At 40.2% G+C, this 24,610-nt stretch overlaps 1 protein-coding gene across 10 annotated transcripts in view; it reads right to left on the bottom strand.

Annotated features, from left to right (window-relative positions):
* Nucleotides 1-24,610, bottom strand: part of slc12a8 (solute carrier family 12 member 8) — a 150,869-nt gene that overhangs the window by 101,425 nt on the left and 24,834 nt on the right. For 9 of the 10 annotated variants that reach the window (XR_015757709.1, XM_087989180.1, XM_087989179.1 and 6 more), the window contains 4 exons: nucleotides 21,116-21,355; nucleotides 19,051-19,197; nucleotides 11,968-12,159; nucleotides 9,237-9,468 (listed from right to left, as the gene is read on the bottom strand). Coding sequence is in view for 9 of the 10 variants with exons in the window: in XM_087989180.1 (XP_087845306.1) it covers nucleotides 9,237-9,468; nucleotides 11,968-12,159; nucleotides 19,051-19,197; nucleotides 21,116-21,241 (697 nt within the window). In the remaining variant the exon portion in view is untranslated. The remainder of the gene's footprint in view (nucleotides 1-9,236; nucleotides 9,469-11,967; nucleotides 12,160-19,050; nucleotides 19,198-21,115; nucleotides 21,356-24,610) is intronic. The other variant, XM_087989182.1, reaches the window with a different exon arrangement.

Consider the following 24,610-nt stretch of genomic DNA (forward strand, 5'->3'; position numbering starts at 1 on the left):
TAAGAATGGGGTCTGGGCACTGTTTTCTTTGCACATGCAATTTGCGGGCGCAGCTGCCCATAGGAATCAACATCAGCCTCCATTCTGGTGAGACTTCAGTGATCTGGGTGACTGAATGTCAAGTGCATAGATTTGACCTGGTAGGAGTGGGTCTGAACGTTATGGGTTCATTTGGATAGCTTGGGTACCTATTGGGCACGTACGATACCCCATTATAATTGGTAAAATGTGGCATAAAAAGTGAATAAACCTGGTAAGCTCATTGGAGCTGTCAAAGATCTGTCAAAAAAGTGTCAAATGTGTCAAGACATTTAAAAATTCAGCCTTTTAAAACTTTTTAAAAAACATCTGGAATGTTTAAAAAGTCTACAATAGACATATTATCTTAATCTCATTAGACAAAGCTCGTGAGGTCTACCCCTGGTAATATTGGGTGAGTTGGCATGGTAGGTCTCGGAGCAAACAGTTGTAGTGTGGGTGTGAGCTAACACTTAGCATGGGGTACAGAGAGATATAGTTTGGCATGGATGCTACAAGGATTACAGTGGGTATAGGATCATGAGGTGGGGAGGGGATTGTGGGCTGGTAAGATGTCTTATGCTTTCCCTTTAAATTTTGGGCATGTCATAGTGTTGTACAGCCTGACTCCTGGGGAGCTGCGATACCTTCAAATGAAAATTCTGCTTTCCACTTTTCTTGTCAGCTGGACTTGCAGAGCCAGGAAATGACCTGACTTTCTTTTCCCAACCCAGATTCAAAAATACAGTCCGCTATCTGAGAGCATCACACTGCAGTGATGTCAACAGTACTCAACTAAGATTTGTTTTCAGCAAGCGATGGAAGAATAGGAGTGAGGGTAGGAAAGAACTTGTGAGCGTGGATACAGGAGAGATTAACTGACAAAAGTGATAATTGTACAAGTCAAAAGATAATAATAACGAGATAAATAAAGAGACAAACATTGATCTAGAATATGTATAAATGGCAACTACAGGATCATTTGCAAAAGTTACTATGCCAATAAAAAATGGCAGCAATGGTTATGGTCTGACACATTGAGTTCAACGTTGAGTTCAGAAAGCTGGGACGTGCATAACCAAAAGGTGAGGTGCTGCATCTGAAACGTATGTTGAACTTTATTGAAGCACTCTCTGAGACCCATGGCAGAGAGGTGAATAGAAACAGGGCAGAGAATTAAAATGGCAGTTGATGGAAAGCTAAAGGCACATTTGCAGACTGAATCCAGGGCCCCACAATGTGTTTAGTCTCTCCAAGATAAAGGAAGCCCCACCATAAACACTGAATACAATATATTAATTCAAACAGAGTAGAAATAAACCACTGTTTCACCCAGGAGGCATGCTTAGAACCCTGCACAGCAAGAAAGAAGATGCTAAAAGGACAAGTATTTTATCTTCTGTGCTTGCATAGAAATATAGCACAGAGAGGGAAGATGGTGCTCTGATCAATTAAAGGGCAGATGAGGTTGGAATGAAACACAAGCAGAAAGGTGATGGGATGAGTTGATGTGCTTGGTGGTCGTATCTCTCTCTTCTCTCTTCATTGCCACAGAAGGCTGTGGGGTTGAAAATGTGTTGCTGGAAAAGCGCAGCAGGTCAGGCAGCATCCAGGGAACAGGAGAATCGACGTTTCGGGCATAAGCCCTTCTTCAGGAATGTCGATTCTCCTGTTCCCTGGATGCTGCCTGACCTGCTGCGCTTTTCCAGCAATACATTTTCAGCTCTGATCTCCAGCATCTGCAGACCTCACTTTCTCCAGAAGGCTGTGGGGGCCAGGTCATTGAGTGTATTTAAGACAGAGATAGGTAGGTACTTGATTGTCAAGGGGATCAAGGGTTTTAAGAAGAAAGCGAGAGAATGGGGTTGAGAAACTTATCAGCCATGATTGAATGGTGGAGCAGACTCAATGGGCTGAGTGGCCTAACTTCTGCTACTATGTCTTATAGTCTTCTCTTAGGATGTCCCTTGTGCTTTCACATTAACACAAAGTTCTTAAGTAACTGAAGAGCCCAATGAATGACTTACAGTCTGTGTCACAGGTGGGAAGATGGGATACCATGTGCTTTTATTTCTGACAATACTTGACTTTAACTTGCTCACAGTGAGATTCGAGGTGTACAAAGCCTTTCCAGATGTTTCCATCCATTTCAAGGAGGCTTTCAGAGTGCCCTTGAAGGATTTTCTCTGCCCATCTGGAGTTTGCTGATCTTATCACAAAGAACCGCAGTAAGCATTCAGTCTTGACAAAGCAGGACACAAATTATTCCATAGAAATGTTAGGCGACCAAGGGTCTAATTTGAGGGTGGAATTGAAGAAAATCATTGCTAGTCAAAAAGAGTGAGAAATTAATGGGATTAAAGGCTGACAAGTCTGCTGATGACTCAAAACTAGGTGGGATTGAGAGTAGTGAGGAGGATGCAAAGATGTTTCAAGATGATTTAAACATGTTGAGTGTATGTGAGTGTATATGGATTACTTAGAGTTTAGGAGAATGGAAGGTGAGCTGATTGAGATGTCTAACATTCTAACAGGGCTATATTGACTAGATGCAGGGAGGATGTGTCCCCTGTTTGAGAAGTCTAGAAACAGGGGTCACATTCTCAGGATACAGGGTAGGCAATTTAGGACAGTGATTTCTTCACTCAGTGGGTGGTCAAGCTGTGGAATTTGCTACCACAGAAGGCTGTGAAGGCCAGATCACTAAGTATTTTCAAAGGTAAAGATTGCTCTTTATGTAGACGTTACAGATATCAAGGGGTGTCAGGAGAAAGCAGGAGTATGGCGTTAAGACACAGTATCATATTGAATGGGGCAACAGACTCAAAAGGGCCAAGTGGCCTACTCCTGCTCCTGGGTTCCATGTTGCCTATTTTAAAGCATTAAATAGACACTTATTTCAGGAGTCTTGTGTTGGACAAGCAGATAATGTGGCTAGGTCAGAGATGCTGAATGAATGTGGTCAATGCTTCATTGTTGGGATGTTGGCGTGCATTTCCTGCCAATGGAATTGCAGAATCTTGCAGAAGCAACAATTGGTATTTCTCTGGAGTCTTCTACATGTGTGTCTTCTACATAGATCGCATTTCAGTCATATAGGAGGGCGAGTATCACTACTGCTCTGTGGACCATGAGAAAGTTACCAGGTTTGAGATCCTGTTCTCAAAAGACACTTTGCCCCAGGCAACCAAAGAGATGGAACCTAGTCATTAATACTTTTCAGCCTCATCATAAATTTAATTAACAGGTGGAAGCTGGGGAAGAGATGTAGGATGCAATGTAGTGGTGCAATAGTGGCAGGCTGGTAGAGAGCCTTAGTCTTGCAAATGTCTAAAGTAAAACCCATGCTCCTGCATGCCTCAGTGATACCATTGATAATGATTTGGTCTCCAAGTGTGTGCAAACATAAGCATTGCCTGTGTACTGTACTCAATGACAGAAGGGGAGCCAATCTTGGACCTAGCCTGCAGACACTCAAGTTTGACTAAGTTCCTCCTTGCTCTGTAGATGAGCTCCACTCCAGTGGGAATCGGCTGGGGGTGAAGTCAAGCATTGCAGCAAACTCAGTCAAGATCATGTTAGTGCTGGCAGCTGTGGTGTAAAATTCCAAGCAGTGGAATGTGGTGAAACGGTTAAAAATTATGTCCCAATACATGTGTGAATCTAACCGGAATGGAGGTGTTGCTTAGTCCCGTGTGAATCTTATTACACACCTCCCCGTGTGAATCTTCTTATCTGTATGTAACCAGAGTGGAATGTGTTTTTTAGCCTTGCTCTGCTGTTCACATGAATGTTTATATCTGGAAAAGAGTATATCAGCTGGAAAAGTCTCCAGTTCGGTGAGTCTGCTCCGGGGTTACGTTTAACCGCCGAGCGTGGGTTGTTGGCAACCGCTCTACGAGAACTGACGGCTCCCAGTTCCGGTAACATGTAGAGTGAGTATAAGCCAGACCCGTTGTGGCGACGCTGCGGGGAATAAAATGCCCATATTCTAGCAGACTCGCCTCTTGGTCGTTTGTTCTGTGTCAGACTACTCTCCTACGAACCTGACCTTGAGAATTTTTTAAAACATTTGGCGTAGTCGAGCAGGGTCAATCGCAATTGAGGAGAGATTTTGATACAGAACAATGTTTTGGAAAAAGACTAAGAAACCAGAAGAACAAACTGTGGAGGTCCCGACCGTCCCGGGATGGCATGGATGTGGGCATGTACGTGGCAGTTTGTTTGAGAGAGGATCCCAGTCCTGCCGAAGAACCCCTTGCCTGGGGTACAGCGGAGGATGTGGGCATGTAAGCGGAGTTAACAGAATTGAATGGGATTGAACTGAACTGAACTGAGTGGAACTGAAGTGAATCAAATTGAACGGAACAAAATGGAACTGAGCTAAATTGAATTGAAATGGACGGAACTGAATTGAACACAATTGAATTGAACTGAACAGACCTGAACTGAGCTGAATTGAACTACACTGAATTGACTGAACTGAAATTAACTGAAACGAATTGAACTGAATTAAGCATAATGTAACACATGTATTGGGCCAAGCAGTGGAATGTGGTGTAAAATTCCAAGCAGTGGAATGTGGTGAAACGGTTAAAAATTATGTCCCAATACATGTGTGAATCTAACCGGAATGGAGGTGTTGCTTAGTCCCGTGTGAATCTTATTACACACCTCCCCGTGTGAATCTTCTTATCTGTATGTAACCAGAATGGAATGTGTTTTTTAGCCTTGCTCTGCTGTTCACATGAATGTTTATATCTGGAAAAGAGTATATCAGCTGGAAAAGTCTCCAGTTCGGTGAGTCTGCTCCGGGGTTACGTTTAACCGCCGAGCGTGGGTTGTTGGCAACCGCTCTACGAGAACTGACGGCTCCCAGTTCCGGTTACATGTAGAGTGAGTATAAGCCAGACCCGTTGTGGCGACGCTGCGGGGAATAAAATGCCCATATTCTAGCAGACTCGCTTCTTGGTCCTTTGTTCTGTGTCAGACTACTCTCCTACGAACCTGACCTTGAGAATTTTTTAAAACAGCAGCAAAGGAGGTGACTGTTGAACGTGTACTCCTTGGGATTGGAAGGTGAGGACAAGGGGAAGCCCATCATGGTTCTGGGAGGAAGGGTGACCGGACGCACATTAATTCTGATTTCTCCTCACAAATGCTGCCAGACTTGCTGAGCTTTACTGCATCTTCTGTTTTTTTTTATGGTTCTGGAAGGATTCAGATGAGCTTTCCTTCCATGACGCCTTTCAATCATCCCAACACCCCTCCATTTCAAACAGCCTTCCTGTGCATGTCCTCTTATCTTTTTACCTTCTCCCATCCCAAATGATCCAAACAAATTTCAAGGTGAAATTGTTAATTATTTGCCTCAATTTAATATACTGTATTCACTGCTTACAACAGGGTCTCTCTACACTTGGGTTGAGAGTGTGGTGCTGGAAAAGCACAGCTGATCAGGCAGCATCCAAGGAGCAGGAGAATCGAGGTTTCGGGCATAAGCCCTTTATATCAATAATGAGGCTTGTGGGCCGTATATATCAGATCATCCTCCGCCACTTCTGCCAACTACAAAAAGACCCCACCACTGGAGATATATTTCACTTCCCACCCCTGTCAGTGCTCTGGAGAGTACATTCCCTTCGCAATTCCCTTGTCAGATCCATGACACCGACTCCCCACTCCTGGCACCTTCCCCTGCCACCACAGGAAGTGCAAAACCGTGCCCACACCTTCCCACTCACCTCCGCCCAAGACCCCAAAGGATCCTTCCACATCCAACAGAAATTTACCTGTGCTCCACAAATGTCATCTATTGTATCCATTGCACTCCATGTGGTCTCCTCTACGTTGGGGAAACTGGATGCCAACTTGCAGATCATTTCAGAGAACATCTCTGGGACACCCACATCCACCAACCCCACCACCCCGTGGGTGAACACTTCAACTCCCCCAAGGATATGCAAGTCCTGGGCCTTCTCCATCGCCAAACCCTTACCACCTGATGCCTGGAGGAAGAACACCTCATATTCTGCCTTGGGATGCTGCCAACCACACGGGATCAATGTGGATTTCACCAGTTTCTTCACTTCCCCAGTTTCTTCACTTCCCCTCCTCCTACATTATCCCAGTCCCAAGCCTCCTACTCAGCATTGCCCTCTTGACCTGTCAATCAGTTTTCCCATCTATCTACCCCACTCTCCCCTCTGATCTAACACCTTCTCCCCCACCTTCATCTATCTATTAAACTCTCACCTACCTTCCCCACCCCCAACCTCACCCCCTCCCATTTATCTCTCAGCTCCTCAGCCCACAAGCCTCATTCCAGATGAAGGGCTTGTGCCCGAAATGTTGATTCTCCTACTCCTTGGATGCTGCCTGACCTGTTGTACTTTTCCAGTACCACAATCTGATTTCCAGCATCTGCTGTCCTCTCTTTCTCCTATCTTCTCTACACTGCGGAGAGCAAACACCAAATCAGTTAACCACTTTGCAGTACACCCGCCACTCATTCTGCAAATATGATCCATGAGCTTCTAGCCACTTGTTATTTTAATTTGCCGCACTTTTGGCCCTTTTGCCTTTGACCTCTTACACTGCTTCAATGAAGCTCAATTAAGTTTGAGGAACAACTAAACCCAGCCATCCAAACTAATACTGAAGGTAATTTGAGATTATATCACCGTTGGTATTGATTCTGTCATGTCCATGTACATATATATTTCCTCTAGACATATGTTTTGTGTCTTTACTTGATCCATTTCTCTCACACTTTTCATCGTAGGATAGTCACTTTAGCAATTAATCTCTCCTGCCTTTGACACTCCCTTTTTCATTCTTTCTTCTCTTCCCTTCTTTCTCTACCTAACTGCATGCTTAAAACTTGTTGTAAGTTAACTTTTACAGTTCAAATAAATGGTCATGAAAATTTAACTTTGCTCCAAAAATGCTATCTGGCCTGTTGAGTATTTCTAATATGTTCTTCTATTAATTCAGATTTCCAGCGCTCTCCATATTTTGCTTTTCTACTAGTGCAAGTCTATCTTTTTTTTAAATACGGATATTCGATCTTTTGGAATCTAAGACATGTACGTCAAAACTATTGAGCAAGGAACACTTGATTACGAGCACTGCCAGCCACACTACACAACAAGGCAAGATCCCCAAAACCATGACCCAATTCTACAGAACAGCAAGACCCCTCCATTGAATGCAAAGTACAAAAACTAGCCACCCTTCTTTTCCCAGAGCCTTTAAAATTACCAATCTGGAGGGATTCCAAATGATGCATCCTGCAACTTTCCATTAACTGTCCAAGCCAGAAATACCGAAGAAGTTGATAAGATGCAAATGGCATAAAGACCACGCCATAACATATGAACACAAGAAAAAGTGTTGGGAGAAATCAAACAGTCCATCATCCTCCCATTCCTTGCCATACAACCATGCAATTTCCAGGGAGTGCCTCCCAAAGAGAGAAAAATACCTTAAACTAAAGGCAGTGGATACCGCATCTTTAAATTTTTTTTTAGGAAACATAGATAGATTGTTGATTACCAAGGAGATGAAAGATTATCAGGAATGCTGAGTTATGGTTAAAATCAGATCTTTCTGTAAGTCAGAGCACGTCTGAAGGGCCGAGTGCCTACTTTTGTTCTTGTTCACATGTTCAAGAATGTAGGAAAGGAGTCTTGGGAATTCCCCTCCAAAAGGTGAACTCAAAAGTTCCAAGAGAAAACAATGAATGTAATCAATTGGCTGCAAATGGTGTAACAATATGAGGATGCAAAGGCTGCTATGCAAATATTATTATTGAGTTTCATTTACTTAATTCCAAGCACTGATTCCAACATCTTAGGAATCTGATCTAAGATCCTAGCCACTGACCTGCAATTATACACACAACAGTCTGAGAACAAGAATGTGAAAAAAGAAATATGCACACAAAGAGGAACTAAAGACCAGCTACCTGTTAAAACAAAACAGTGCTGCCACATAATGAGAATACTTGAATTGGGTTGGGCTGACAAGAACCAGTTGGGAAGAAGATAGTCAGCCTTCATTTAATACATATAAATTGAATGGCTTCCAAAAACTCCATGAGGGGTATTCACCTCTGTGATTTCAGGAAAAAATGTCAGGAATTTGGGCAATGAGATATATTGCATGGCTCACCATTCAAGCAGTCTTTCTGATCCCCATTCCCACTGGGACTGCTGCTTCCCCACATGATAAGTCTACTTTTCATTTCCTAAGAAATGGTGACAAGTTAGAGAAGCAACTGTCAATGTTCAAATGGAAGGAAGCTTCTTAGTGTGGTTGCATCTCTCTCAAGACAGAAATATGTTACAAACAAAAACAGAAACTGCTGTAGAAACACAGCAAGTTTGGCAGCATCTGTGGAGAGAAAGTAGAGTCAATGTTTTGGATCCAGTGACCTATTTTCAGAAATACTTATTTGCTGAAAATCTCATACTCAACCAACATCTTCACTGGAAGGCATTATGCCAATTGTCAACTTCTAAGTCCCATGTTGGACATAAGGTGCTTACAGTGACAATTCTTGTCCCCTCAGTAACACCGGCAGGGTTGATGTTCACAGCAAGAGTCCTGCTGACAGGTCTAACTAAGCAAAATGAGACTGGGCTGAGGCAGATATGGAGAAAGGGAGTGGAAGTACTGAGCTGACAGACTTCATCAGAAAACAAACTTTGTGTTTCCATAGGCCAACCAACAATGATTGACCATGGTACTGTCAGCAATTTAAACGATCAAGGCTCAACTCTGGTTAGCCTCTTAAACAAATATGGAAGAAAATAAATGCAACTGACAAACGAAAACAGTGACAAAAGTAGGGGCCTTTAACAGTAGAAATAAAAGCTTCTTATTGAGTGACAGAGAAATTCCATGTCAATTTATTTTGTATAGGTATGATATCCATGTCCCACAGGTATGATACCTCATAATTTTTAGTCACATTGTTTATTTTGGATGGCATAACATGCTTGCTATTTTAATAGCATATATGATACATCATGTAAATAACAAAAGGAAAATTGTATCCCCTTGCAGTACCATCAACCTTTGGAGAGAGCCATTGATTGGGACACAGGTCACACAGTGCAGGTCTATCTCTCTGAAAATGTTAGCACATACATAGTCAGGGTTTATCAAACTGTACACTGCTGCTGACAATGCTGAAAAATATATTTTCTGACCTGGGTCCAAGTGTGTGAAAGTACCAATAACAAAATCCATCGTAGAGATAGCCAGCAAAGCTAAAAGTAACAGTTGAAATCGAATGATCCATTTGACTCCTGCTAGATTTATTCCCAGTAATCCCAGCAGCACAGCAATAGAAATTCCCCGAACAGCCCAGATGTCACTGAGATCCAACAAGTCAGCAATGGATTCTGCAAAGCCAGTGATATACATAGCACCTGCAACACACTGAAAGAGATCATTATTTTATTGTTGTCATCAAAAGCACATTTTATTAACATTGTATGCAGGCTTTGTGATGTCAATAATATGTTAACGAGAATCATATGCAATTCATCCTTAATTAGGCAGTACATTCTATTACTTTAAATATATGAACATGAGTCTATGTTGTTATTAATGTGTGAACTAGAATGTCGAAAGTCAGGTGACTGGTGCAGTGAGTTCAATTTTAGGTTACTAAAGAAAGAAAGTCAAGGCCTTGGAAAAAGTGCACAAAAGACTTACACAGCATAAATTATTAGGAACTTTTAATTTGTGGAGAGGCTGGGGTTATCCATCTTAGCATAGAGAAAATTTGATAGCTGCTCAACAGCATGAATGCTTTCCATAACACTATATAAGGAGAAACTGTGGCAGATGTGTCCACAGTTGATTTGAATTGATTAGGAAAATAAAAGAGATAGCATAAGGAAATATCATTTTGCACAAGAGTTCATATGCATCATCTGAATATGCAGTGGAAGATGTTTTGATAACAACACAAAAGATATGGATAAATACTTGAAGGAAAACACTTACTGAGCTTCAGGGAAGAGCAGGGGACGAGGATTAGGATTGAATAATGCTATAATGGAACTGAGTCCAAAGGTGTGGCACTGCAAAAGTGCAGCAGGTCAGGCAGCATACGAGGAGCAGGAGAATCGATATTTCATGCATAAGCCCTTCATCAGGAAGGACTAGATATGAGGACTAAGACAAGAAGAATATATCCTTGAAAAGTGTGAAGCTATCCACCTTGAAAGAAGGAACTAAAAATGCAGCGTATCATTAAATGGATAGAAATTGGGAAGTATTAGTGTCTAAAAGATCCTGACAATCATTATTCACATGTCACTGAAACAGAAGAAGGAAGCAAGAAATTTGGCGTGTTTATCACAGGATGAGTTTATTATAGGAGAAAAGAAGGCTTGTTTCAGTGGTACCGAGACCACATCTGGAATACTGTGCGTAATTTTGCCTTAAGGAAGAATTCATTTTCAATAAAAGGAGTGCAGCAGAGATTCACTGGACTGATTTCTGGGTTGGCAGAAATATTTGATGAGGAGAGAATGAGAAAACAGGACCTGTATTTGTTGGTGTTTAGAGAGATAAGAGCTAATGGGTCTGAAACTTACAAAACTGAGCAAGGGTGATGGGTGAGGGGGAGGCAGTGGCAAGTGGCTAGAACCAAAGAACACAGTCTCAGAATGATGACAAAATAGTTACAATTGAGATGAAGAGGCAGCACAGTCATCAATTATGTTCAAGTTGGGGATTAAAATATTTCTAGATACTAATACTATCACAAGATAGGGGGACAGCATGGGAATAGAATAGAATATAGAATACAAACATTTGTTGTCACTTGCATTTTTTACAAAAAAGTATAGTGAACAGTATTTAAATCATCATGTCCCAACACCGATATTAATAGCAGAAATCAGAGATAAGAAAAAATAATTTAAATTAAGACAAAGTCCACCTTAGTTAATTCCCTGTTCTTGAGTTTGGGAAAAGACAGTTTAGTTGCAAGAATGCACACTGGATTGCTGGAATACTGGGCCGGAACACTGCACAGAAGCCACCATGGACCAATCTAAACGCTAATCCCGGGAAGGAAGACATCACAAAAGTTACCCAAAGGATTCCCAGGCGGCCCGATGCCAGGCCAAAACCACCTCAACACTAAAGCTGCAGATGGCATTGAGGTTGAAGATCAACATATCTAGAATGGTGGTGCACACCCTAGAGGCTGAATGGTTTACTCCTGCTTCCATGTTCCGAGGGGAACTTGTGAAATTGCGCTAAAGCAGTTTTTCTGCAAATAAACTTGTGGTTTAACAGTTGTTGAAGTTTCCAAGTCTGATTTGAAACCCTATATTGGGAGAAAATTTCTGTGTGAATAATCCTCTTGCATAAAGGACTCACCAGTGGTCGACTTTATGTAGTATGACTGGGAATTCAAGAGCAAACTTGTGTAAATGATTAGATATCATCTACATTTGCACACTAATAAGATTGGGCCATCAGAGAGAGATAGAGAGGCAGTTTAACTAAAAGGCTGGCCGCAGTAATCTTTGTTTCAGATACTCAATTTTCATGTTGTGGCAAATTATATTTTTCCACTTGCTATTCTGCTCTTTTTTATTTCATTTTCTTAAATTTGGACTTCACTTTGATTCCTCCATTCCAACAATTTTCTACAAACCCACAAGCTGTTGAATCCAAACCCACAAGTGATCCAGAATGCTTCAGGTATTATCTCTAAATTCCAGACTAATCACTGCCATCATTTTGGAATATTGGGAGCTGCTGAGAGGGGAAAGGTAGCAATCACCATTCCTGTAGAATTCAGTGGTCAAATGCAATGTCCATATTTTGTGCAGAAATGCTGCAAAATCTCAGAATTGAGATAAACAGAATTCTAAAGGATTGCTAAGAATCACAACCCGAAGTCTGAATTACCTGTCCAAATACATAGAGAAATCCAAAGGTTCCTCCAACTCGACCTCCCAGAACTGTAGAAAGCATGGCATACACTCCACCATTTCCAAGACTGCACCTCTCCCATACGCCAATCCCAGATAGCACTGTCACCAGAGCAACCAAGACAACCAGGGTCACCATAAACATTCCCAGTAGGACGCCAGTATTTCCCTAAAGTTTAAAAAACTATTGTAGTCAGTTATTTGACACTAATCAGAGATTTCATGATAAATTGAAGCATTCCTCAGCAACAGGTACATTTTGGCACAGAAATTACAATCGTGGTGGGAGATTCATTTTCCAGTTGTGATGAGACAAAAGAATACACATTGACATTTAGACAATTTTGAACTTTGGAAATTATTGTTCACGAGCCTCCTGTGTCGAAACAGAGCAGACTTGGGCAGGAATCCTCGCAAGAGAGGAGATCAATGTTAAAACTATGCCTTCTTTTATAGCACTCAGTATGCTGCATTCCATGTTTAAATGTCCAGCACCAGAACTAGCATTTTTGGCAACTACTTTGAAAGGATAAGTACTGAAGGTAAGTCTGGAGGTAGGCGGGAGGTAGATTGTAAGGTAAATGATGAGTGTTCAGGGTAAGTAGAATGGTTGTGTCAGTTGGGGGTAAAGGTTGTGTGGGGGGGATGGGGGCTGTAAAATTAGGAAGGAGTTGGAGTGCTAAGAAAAGGGGTGGGGGAAATTTGGATTTGGGTTATGGATACTGTGCCAGAGTGGTGTTAGATCCAGCAAGGGGAATTTGGTGGTGATGGGCTTGGGGGTTTTGGCAAGGAGGCAGTGTGGTTTGGTGAGATGGAAGGTCAGTGATGAGTTTGTGGTTCAGTTTAGTAGTTACTCAAGTGTTTAAGTTGATTTTTCATCCTTAGCTTTCCTGGATAACAATTTAAACTGAATCAGAACTTTTATAATCCCCCAACTTTAAAGGGAATTTTTCAGAAGATTCTAGACATGGGGTAATTGTCAATGGAATTTAAATATTTTTTAAACAATTCCCTCAGTGAACTGAATCAGAATATCTGCATGATCTCACACTCAACTCCAGTCTGTACTATTCTGCGTGCTATTGTACACTACTCTAATTCTGTACCATTAACTTGATTAAAATCACATGAACTCTCCAACGAAACTACTGGAAATTTAGCTACTTTAGTCATGGTAGTGCCTCTCTTTAGATGTAGATTCATTGACCTGCAGGCAAATAATTCTCCTTAAACACAACAAGGAAAATATAATCCATTAGTCAGCTTGTATTGGTACCGAAAGATAGTTAGCAAGTACGAAAGTGAAGGTGACTTACTTATACAGATCTGCCATCTATTTGAATGATGGTACAGGATTGAGGGGTTGAATGGCCCATTTCCTGTGTTTCTAACGTACATAGGCTTATGAGCACTATAGCCAGAAATAAAAGGTATTTATTCCAATTTTGACAAATGTAGAAAATGTCAATGATAATAATTGTAGGGAGAATAATATTTATAGTCCATTGTAACTTGATTCCTTACATTTTGACAACAGGTCAAGTGATGTTAAATATTGGCTGTGAAGAAACATGTCACCAAACAGCAGCCTTCCTTTTTAAAAAAAATTGCCATTCGTAACATTTTTCTATGGTGTTGCAGTCTAAATGGAATGTGAACACTAGCACTTGATTGGAAAGACAATCAGTTAAGTGCACTGTATCGAAAACATGTTGAAAAACTGGTTATTTCTAGTAAAAAGAAAGGGGGATGCTTTATTTCAACCAAGGTCAGACCAGTCTTTGTTAAGTTTTCACAAAATGCTGTACAAAACATTGTGGATCAAGTAAAATCTATAACATTAGAAACTGAATTAAGTATGAACACCAAAAATACCAAAATAATTGTTGCTAGGAGGAGTACATTGGAAGAAACTAGAATGAAAACTGAAGTGGGTGGTATCACACTGAAGCAATTAAAGTTTGTCTACTCAAGACAAATTATAACAGAAAATGGCACGTGATGCAGAATTTAAAAAGGTCAGAGATAGCCAGAAGTAAATTTGTGAAGATGGAGTACATACGAACAACAAAAGAGCCCAAGCTTGTAACAATGAAAAAGAAAACACATGCTACATGTTTTCCAATCCCCAGTTTGCCTCAGAAACCTCAATAATAAGTAAAAATCAAAGGAAGAAAAATAGAGCCCTTTGAAATAAGCATGCTAAAGTTGCATTTAGACCACTAAAAATGTTCAAAATTGACAGAGCAAAAAAAATTAAAAAGGTGACAAAGGTTAAACAGTCAATATTTCAAGCGTCTGATCAGTTTCTGGGGTCTCTTGTGAATAGCAGCAAAGACAAGGGTCAATCTTGACACACTTGGATGATAAGTGTCAAAGTGAGAATGTGTGAGAATGGTGCAAGACATGCAAGATGATTGCAAATCTGATACAAATAACTAAAAACAGCAACAACAGCAAACTGTACTTGGAACACCTCCAGCAGTTCTGGTCACTATGTTATAGAATGATATTGAGGCATGAGAGAGGATGCACCAAAAAAAGATTTACAAGGATGATATCAGAACAGTGAGTCGACATATACTAGAAAACAAACAGACTAAATATCTTGTGTAAAAGAAAAGGCTGAATGATAACTTAGTTCAGATCTTCAAATTATGAAAGGTTATGATAGAATGTTTCCATTGGTGGGCAAGAGTAAAACGAGAGGATATCAATATGAGACAGTGTTACAACCGAGATAAGAAAGGGACAACAATGAAGATTTTAGGGGAAGGGAGCCTGCATCTCAGCAGCTCACTTTACTTTCAAAAGAAGAAAAAAAAGAGAAGGGTAAGTTTGTTCCCCTTCTGTCCTGTGCCAGTCTTCCTGTTAGTTTAAAATCTAACCCAAGGGTTAGGTCACGTGACTTCTGTCTTAGCGTTTCATAGACTCTGCATCTCCCAAAAACCAGTTACAACTGCAACATTTTAGCAACTGACAGTCATAGAGATGTACAGCATGGAAACAGACCCTTCGGTCCAACCTGTCCAACCTACCAGCACCCAGCCCATATCCCTCCAAACCTTTCCTATTCATATACCCATCCAAATGTCTATTAAATGTTGTAACTATACTAGCCTCCACCACTTCCTCTGGCAGCTCATTCCGTACCCGTTTTGCTGTGAAAAGTTTGATCAAAATTCTACTACATCTCTCTCTGATATCACAAATTAACGTGTTAGATGCTAATAGCCATCAATCATCAATGGGGAATTCGGAAGAAACATCTTTAACCCAAGGGTGAGAGACTGTGAAATACTCTAGCACAGCGGATCGCAGAAACTAGGAGCAGGAGTAGACCATTCAGCCCAATGAATCTGTTGCACCATTCAAAAGATCATGGCTAATCCTCTTTCTCCCGATACAGCTCAATGCCTTTAAAATCTATACATTTATCTTTTTTTTCTTGACTATATTCTCACAGCCCCTTCAGCATTCTGTGATAGAGAATGTCACAGGTTTACTGCCACCTGACTGAAGAAAGTTTCCTTATCTCAGACCTTATATTCTAAGGTTGTGTCCACTGGTTCTAGCCTCTCTTAACCAGGGAAAAACATGCTCCCTTCAATGTAACATCCATTTAATATTTTATAAATTCCTACTTTGGAAACAGAATCAGTCTGACTCAAGATTGGGATACAGACAGACTTTAACCTCACAGCTTTAATGCACTGTCTGACTGGAGATGTCACTTTTTCTTTATAAAACCTCAAGTTATCTCGAGAATGTGACTTAAAAGAAGTTCTGGGATTTACATATTAATGAACCAAAACCCGCAAACAGCAATCTAGGTTTGTTCAATATATCATTTCAGTTGCATGACACTAATTTTTTGCTATATATTCTGTGTCTTATGATCCTCTTCCAAAGCTACCTGATGAAGGAATAGTGCTCCAAAAGCTAATGCTTCCAAATAAACCAGTTGGACTATAACATGGTGTTGTGCGATTTTTAAATTTGTCCCCCTTCAATTGGTCAGTCCAGTTCTGTTAAAATTTGATACGTTCCAACCAATTGCATTCCCCTTCATCCTTCTGAACCAGTGAATTCAGGCCCAGCCAAACCAATCTGGTCAGATGGGACAGTTCTGCTATCCCTAAAATCAGCCGAATAAACCTTTGCTGCACTCCCTCCATGGCAAATACATCATCTCTTAGGAAGGGAGGCCAAAACTGCTCACAATGTTCCGACTATCTCACCAAGGCCCTGTCGTTAAGGCAAATAGAGCTGATGCATTTACAGGAATAGAGGGCCATGCTAGTACAGGAAGATGAGAAAGGTTGGTAGAAGACTTGAGTAAAGCATCATTTTTAGGAAGTGGATTGTTTCTGTAAAGTACATTCTAAGTTAGCTCTTGCCTATCTCCATCATGTTGTCTTTTCAAAGACTTTTGGATTTCTTTTGTCATCTTATAGTTTGCTTAATAACCCAGAAACCATGGAAAACCTTCAGTGTTCATGGCGTAATATCGTTCATTACTGGGATAACCTCGGGTAATCACTGGAATACAGAAAAATGAGAAATGACTTTATGGAAACATACGACATTCAGAGGGGACTGACATGGTAAATGTTGAAAGACTGTTTATCCTTGCGAAAGGGTATAGGACCAGAAGGAAAAATCTCAGAATAAAGGTTTGCATATTTTAGACAGGTGAATTTTCTTTCTGGTTGGGACAATTGCCCACTCTTAGCTGCCCTTGAGGAGGTGGGGGTGAACTGCCTTCTTGAAATCCTGCAGTCTCTATGCTGTAGGTAGACCCATGATATTGTTAGGGAGACAGTACCAAGATTTTGACCTAGTGGCACTAAAGAAATGGCAACATATTTCCAAGTCTGGATAGTGAGTGGCTTGAAAGGGAATTTGCAGGTGGCAATGTTCCAATGTATCCAATGGCTTTTGTCCACATGTAGCAAAATAGGAAGGAATCTTCATTTCCTGTCAGGTGATGAAACACCCAAGCTGACTCCTCAAAGGGAGATATTTATCTTCTTCACCTATGGCTGTTCAGAGGGCAACAATCAGCTCTTTCTGAAATAAAATGTCTGCGGTAGATGTCCCACATAGTGAGAGCTGCCGGGCAATCAGAAGTCTGCCAGTCTCACTTTTGGTGACATCACAGAGTGGCTGTGGCTGATGCCAGAAGAACAACCAAGATTGTGACTACAGGGTGTCAGATGAGGATGTTCTGCAGTTAGGGGTCAGAGACAGGGAGATGAGAAACAAGACAGAGCAGTGGCTCTCAGTTGCCACTTCACTGCTCTATAACCAGTCCCTTCGTTGTGCACAAAGTAGTAACAATAGAGGGATTCCTATTCCCAAAACAGAGGTAAGCTGCACTGGTTTTCCAATCGGTTGGACCACCTCTATTTTTCCCACCTGGGGCTGAGAACAATTGAGGCTCAGGCAGGAATATGTAATTAATTGACCACTTAAGGGCCTCAATTGTCAGTAGGTAAGTTAGGTCGAACTTGGACCTTTCTGCTCTGAATTAATTTATGTGGAGGTGGGAAGGCAACAGGGTTTTGGGGTGCCACCCCAGCTGATTGCACTGCCTTCCCAACTCCAGATGACTGCCTTGAGACCAGAAGCACAGAGCTTTGACAAATATAGATCAAATCAAACACAAATGAGATTTATAATCCAACTCTTAGCCTACATGAGTTGCTTTTTATAAAAATAAATCAATGTTTCCCCAAAAACTAGAAACCCAGCTGGTTTAGTCTGTCAGAGATGTAATAAAATGTATCCTAATAAGCATATAATAATTCAGGACTTCATCTTTAGCATCATGTCACAGAAATTTGGGTTCATAAATCAAAATCATAGGTAACAGAACCTAGATTTACAAACAATTTTTAATATTTATTGCATTTTGAAAATGCTTATGTTCAACTGAATAATAGAAAAGATGTGACATTAGATTAATGCATAACAAAGAACTATTGTCAATCATATCAGAATTATGCATAGATACAATAACATTAGAAAATAAAGCAAACATGTATAATTCCAAGATTATTGAAGACATAGACTTTCACCCTTCATACAATAGAAGGTGAGAATCAAGCATTCGGTTATCTTGCCCTTTGGTTAAAAATCACGAGGAAAAGTAACTGGATACTGGATGTAAACATGCACCATCCAATCCATCATTATAATAATAGTGTAGGGAAAGAAGTTAATTATAGGAATATATATAAGAGTTCAAGTTACACAACATAAGACCATAAGAAATAGAATAGAATGATCTTTATTAGCAAGAGGAGTAGACCATTTAGGTATGCTCCATTATTCAAAAAGATCATGGCTGATCTGACAATCCTCATGGTGACTTTTCTGCATTTCCCCTTGACCTCTGATTCCCCTACTATTCAAGAATCTACCCTCAGCCTTAAATATACAGATGGACTCTACCCACACATCTCTCTGAGGCAAGGAGTTTCAAAAACTCTCAACCTTCTCAGAGAAGAAACTCCTCTCATCTCGGTCTTAAAGTGGTGCCCCTTTATTCTGAGAGTATACCCTCCGTTCTTGGACCCTCTCGTTTGCCAGATGCTTTAAATATTTTAAATCTCATATGGATACAACAAAAAGTACTAAATTAATTTTAGCAAGTAACTTAAGTGAATAAAATCATGTTTATGACAGCCATTTGCAACTTCATGCAAAACAAACTAAACTTTAGTAAAATAGTCTAAAACTTTGATACGAATAAAATGAGTCAGCCTCAAATTATCAAAATTCAAACAAACTACTCAACAGTTTCTTTGTCAAAAAACTTACATATAATAAGCTTCTGTCGGTAACTTTTTAATTACATTGATGTTTCTATTTCTTCTCTCATTTTTTAAAATTGTTGTTACAAACTTTTAAGTGCAACATTAGTACACGTAAGAATTTTATACAAACAGATTAAATCGCCCTCTATCTGGAAAATTAAGACCCCTTGTTTCAAAATTCAGCTTTTCCAAGTCACCATAGCTGTAACAGCTGTAGAAGCTAAGTACAGACTTACCACAAGCCATCCAGTCCGCAGGAAGAGAACCACTCCAAAGATATTAATCATACAAGTCGTAAATACTCCATCCCATGTTCCAAATAGCACTGGTTCCCAGACAAATATCTTAACTTTCCACCAGGGCTTAACATGGGACTGGGATACCTGTTTGGTGTATTAACATCATTTTACAATTAAATCCTAGTACATAATATACAGACATTCTAAAAGACAAAGGATTTGGGCAGAAATCAAGTTAAGCTTTGCAGCTATTTTCATCCCAAAAGCCTTTGTAAATCAGATCAATCAATTAACATGTTGCAATATAAATCAGATTTATGAAGGAAGCAGGATTTGCATGTCTAACTTTCTAAACTGACTTTAAGGTTTCATAGTTATCTTTCTTTAAATATGCTCATATATAATGCCCATCTTGGATAGAAAGTGGAATCAACCACGAATCAGCTCAGTAGCTGTCAACATGTGGAAGGGTTTTTAGAGCAGATTTTTATGAATGACAGTTTAGAAAATAGTTTATAATATTGAGGACAAAAACATTAAATACAATTTAGTTTTGAAATCTCTTTCATGCCCTAAGAGACCACTGACCATGGACTTCCAGTGGACTGGTCCACAATTATGCTTAGTCAGGAGCTTACCATTGCTTCTTGTAGCTTTGCTGACTAGGAAACTCTCCCTGTTTTGCTGCCTGCCATCAGGCAGACTGGAAGTAGTTCCAGTCTGATGACTAACTTCTTTGGTTCGGGTGGCACAGTAGTTCAGTGAGGTGGCACAGTGGCTCAGTAGTTTGCACTGCTGCCTCACAATACCAAGGGCCAGGGTTCGATTCCACTCTCAGGCAATTGTCTGTGTGGAGTTTGTACACCCTGTGTCTGAGTTCCCTCTGGGTGGTCTGGTTTCCTCCCACAGTTCAAAAATGTGGACATGCTAAATTACCCATGGTGTCCATGGATAAGCAGGCTAGGTGGATTAATCATGGGAAATACAGGGTTACAGGGATAGGATTGGGGCTTAGGTCTTGTTGGGATCCTCTTCAAAGGATTGGTGAGGAGTTGATGAGTTGAATGGCCTGCTTCCACTCTGTAGGGATTCTATGTTTCTATATTCTGAACATATCTTCCATGGACAACAAATATACTGAAGTAAATCATGAACTTGATGCTTTTAGCACAAAAAGTAGGAATGCTACAACTGTACCACAAGACCTCCACTTTAAAATCTAATCATCTAACTTAGTCATAAACTGTAGTCACAATGACATGGTTGAACTAACATCAAACTGCATTAAACATCTGTTACCCTCAAGGCATGTACTTTAGTCTACTTTTGTTCAAAGAAAATTTTCAATAGATATATATTCACATGAATTATTATGCAGTATTTCACTTTACACAAAAAAAAGCTGTACTTATGCTTGTAATCCCATACACAGTTGCAATTTTAAAGACCTAACATGCCAACATTTCCTGTACTTACAACCAGCTGATTTAGACTGTACTGCATAGTGTTCTGACTTACATATAAATCAACTTGTGAACAGACTCCAGAACTGAAACCATTTGCAACCCGGAGACTGCTCTGTAAATTATGGGAACGATCAAAGCCTTTTTAGCTTAAAGTGACGAATATCTTAAATTATAACCTGAATTTAAATGTTCTATTTTCAGCTCATTCTAAGAAAACCCACTGTTAACAATATTTTCTGAAAACAATGAGCAATGTAAATTATGACTGTGAACCATAAAAATTACTTGGATAATGTATGGAAATGTTTGGATCAGGCCCTTGCTACTACATAGTGAACTATCAAAAAGGTTAAATGATACTACCTCTTGTTTTCTGATCGATCTCGTGGCTAGTCTTTTGAGTCTTTCCCAGCAAGTGAGGATTTATGCAGAGAGTAAGTTACTAAATTTTCTAATGCCTGTATTGCTCATAGTAATTGGGCCTAAATGTGTACTGTATTTACTTTAAAAAAAATACAAATAACTCTAAGGAAAAATGTACTCAAAAAAGGTTACCCCATAGACAGTAACTACAGAAATCTGTTGGTCAAACTTACCTGTGCAGCTTCATGGAAAAGTTCCTGCGCACATCCAGTACTTTTAGGTTCACAGGAACCATTTAGTAGTAATACTGCTTTATTTGTTTCACCTGAATTCCGTTTCAGATTCCAGCCTTCTTCCATTCTGTGGAAATACCGCAGAACCCAGCCAAATAGTAGAGGGTTATATGTGTCAACGCCTAGATTTGATCAAAGTGTCTTTTGTTTTATTGAAAAGAGGCCACTTCATTCTTTACTCTAAATTTAAAAAGAAACAAATCTTTAGAAATTTAATCCATTGTTGTATTTTCTTCAATTAAGAACTTGTTTCCAAAAGTTTCTTACTGCCGCTAATATATTTTGTAAGCTGGGGTTCCACTTGACACATGTTAACCTGCTCACACATTGCAGAAAACCTACAAACTGTGATTTACATAGAGAATATGCTTCTCACAGACGATGAGATTGTCACCTTCCTGATAAAGGGCTTATGCCTGAAATGTCAATTCTCCTGCTCCTCAGATGTGGCCTGACCTGCTGTGCTTTTCCAGCACCACACTCTCGACTCTGATCTCCAGCATCTGCAGTCCTGACTTTCTCCTTGTCACCGAACAGGCAAACATCTAAATCCTGCACAAATGATTGGCTAATTAATCTATTTTAGTGCTTTTAATTAAGGAATTAAGAATACAATGAATTTTTTAAAAGGCCCTCTTGTAGGTCAGCAGTAGTATCCCTACCCCTGAAGTAAGAGTCCCGGGTTCAATTCCCACCTGCTCCAGAGAGTGTAATGACATCTCTGAACAGGTTGATTAAGAATATGGGTATGAGAAAAACAGAGGGCTCTTGTGGTGTGGTGGTAATGTTAGGAGATCCCAGTTCAAGCTCCCCCTGCTCAACAAGTCTGTGATAACATCTCTGAACAGCTTGATTAGAAAATATATAACCATGAGAGAATCTGTTTTTTTTTCCTGAAAAGTACACAAGATTTCATTCAACTAAATAAGTCTTAACAACTCATCCAAAAGGCAGTGAGTCTAATAATTATGTACTGTAATGCCAGTTTACATTTTGCATCATGGAATGAGGCATGAACCCATAATGTTCTTATCCCAGTGTGACAATGCAACCAACTGAATCAGATTGAAACGATAAATATTGCATTCAAAGCATTAACCATTAAATGCCATTGAGTATAACCAATTTGAAAACATTTTTCTTACTTTAAATTAATTATCTGCACAGTTTATGATGTACTGTTCTCACCCACCAGACAAAATTTTATCCCTCTACAGAGCTTATGATCTGATTAAACTGTTGCAAGCATTTCAAGAAGCTACTAAAATTCTAAAGCATAATCGAAAAGCTGGGGGACAAATTCTGTTCATCACACAGAAATATCTTTGAGATGTATAAGCTATAATGAGTTTATTACTTTTAAACTAATTTATAATTACCTATTGATTAACATATATTAAAGATTGCAGGGCAGATAATTTGCGGTGACTCAGAATGTGGGAACTTCTGGATGCTTTGTTCTGAGGTAAACACATCTGCAGTAAGTGCTTGTGATTGCAGGAATTTTGGTTCAGAATTTTTGAGCTGGAGACCAAGCTACAGACAATGCGGTACATCAGGGAGGGGGAAAATGACCACCTACTATTGTAGGTGGTGGTTACCCTCTTTGGATTCTGTTTTGGGTAGTGCTCAGGGACAGGACAGTATGATTACAAGTGAAGTAGGTAAGGAGACCCAGAGGGCAGGGCACAACTACCCCAGCTTTTGCAATTGTCTCACAGGTTCGAGGTATTCTCTGTTTGTTTTGGATGACAGTAAGGGCTGCAGAGGCAATAAAGGTAACAGGCCATGAGACTGTAATCCCAGAAGCCACAGGAAAGGGGCGCAGAAAGAAGGAATCAGATTAGATTACTTACAGTGTGGAAACAGGCCATTCGGCCCAACAAGTCCACACCGACCCTCCGAAGAGCAACCCACCCAGACCCATTCCCCTACATTTACCTCTTCACCTAACACTACGGGCAATTTAGCATGACCAATTCACCTGACCTGCACATTTTTGGACTGTGGGAGGAAACCGGAGCACCCGGAGGAAACCCACGCAGACAAGGGGAGAATGTGCAAACTCCACACAGACAATTGCCTGAGGCGGGAATTGAGCCCAGGTCTCTAGTGCTGTGAGGCAGCAGTGCTAACCACTGTGCCACCGTGCCGCCCTTGAATCTAGTGATAGTAGGGGCAAAGGATTATGATGAAGGAGATTGACACTGTTCTCTGCAGCACAGAGCAAGAACCGAGACAGTTGCATTGTCTGTCCAGTGCAAGAGATCATGGTATCTGCTCTGGGCTGCAGAGGAACTTCCAATAGAGAGGAGGGAATCTAATAGCTGTGGCCCACATTGGTACCAATGACTTAGACAGAAATAGGATAGAGGTTCTGATGAGTGAATACAAGATGTTAGGTTGAAAATTAAAAATCAAAGGAATAATTTTGGATTATTTTGGAGATGTTAGCAAATTGTCATAAAATGAATAAAGCTGGTATGGGGGAAGTGGGTTCCAGTTTGTGGGGCACTCGCAACAATCCTGGTGAAAGTGGAATCTGTACTAGTAGGACTGGAGTTCTCATTAAATACATACTTAAAGCAGAAAAAGCTTCAAACTAAACATGGTGGATGAGGGAGTAAGCTTGGATAAAAAGTAACAAATCAAGGATTACAGTTGATTCTGTAGAGTAAAATACTATTGTAGAAAACGTAGATTAGAGAATGGCAAGAAGGGACAAACAGAACAAAAAACAGAGAATAAAGCAGCAATAAACCACAACTAGATACAGATATGCCCCACTTTTTGAATGTTCGCTTTACACTAATTCGCTTTTACAAAAAACCTACACACCTGTTCTCGCAAATAGAAAGAGGATTTTCCCTTTTATGAAAAAGCATACGCAGCGAGAGTGGCACTGCCAAGCGCCTTTCCTGAAAGTGTTAACAGAGGACCCTCTTCCCCTCTCTCCTACACCCCCGTCTCCTATATCTTCCACCACCCCAACCTCCAACAACTCAGCCTAACATACCATCATCACCACCACCTTAGCCTTCCAGTGTGGTCACTGTCTTCACAATTCTGGTGAGAGAAACTACACCGTACATACAACATTTTAACTTAATATAGGCTGTGTATTTATCACATCATTCCTGCTTTTACCATATGTTAATGTTAGTTTAGGTTTGTGTGTTATTTGGTGTGATTTGGTTGGTTATTTTTTGGGACTAGAAACGCCCAAACATTTTTTCCATATAAATTAGTGGTAATTGCTTCTTCACTTTACGCCATTTCGAATTACAAAAGATTTTATAGGAATGCTCTACTTTCAGATAGTGGGGGACACCTGTACTGGAAAGGTAAAAAGTAAAGGCTCTGCATCTGAACACAGGTAGCACTCATAACAAAGTTAATGCATTCATTGTATGCATTGAAGTAAAGAAATATGAT

This window comes from Chiloscyllium plagiosum, unplaced genomic scaffold (assembly GCF_037043375.1).
Source record: "Chiloscyllium plagiosum isolate Xiang-an unplaced genomic scaffold, Cpla_swu_hap1 HiC_scaffold_7, whole genome shotgun sequence".
Taxonomy (NCBI): Eukaryota; Metazoa; Chordata; class Chondrichthyes; order Orectolobiformes; family Hemiscylliidae; genus Chiloscyllium; species Chiloscyllium plagiosum.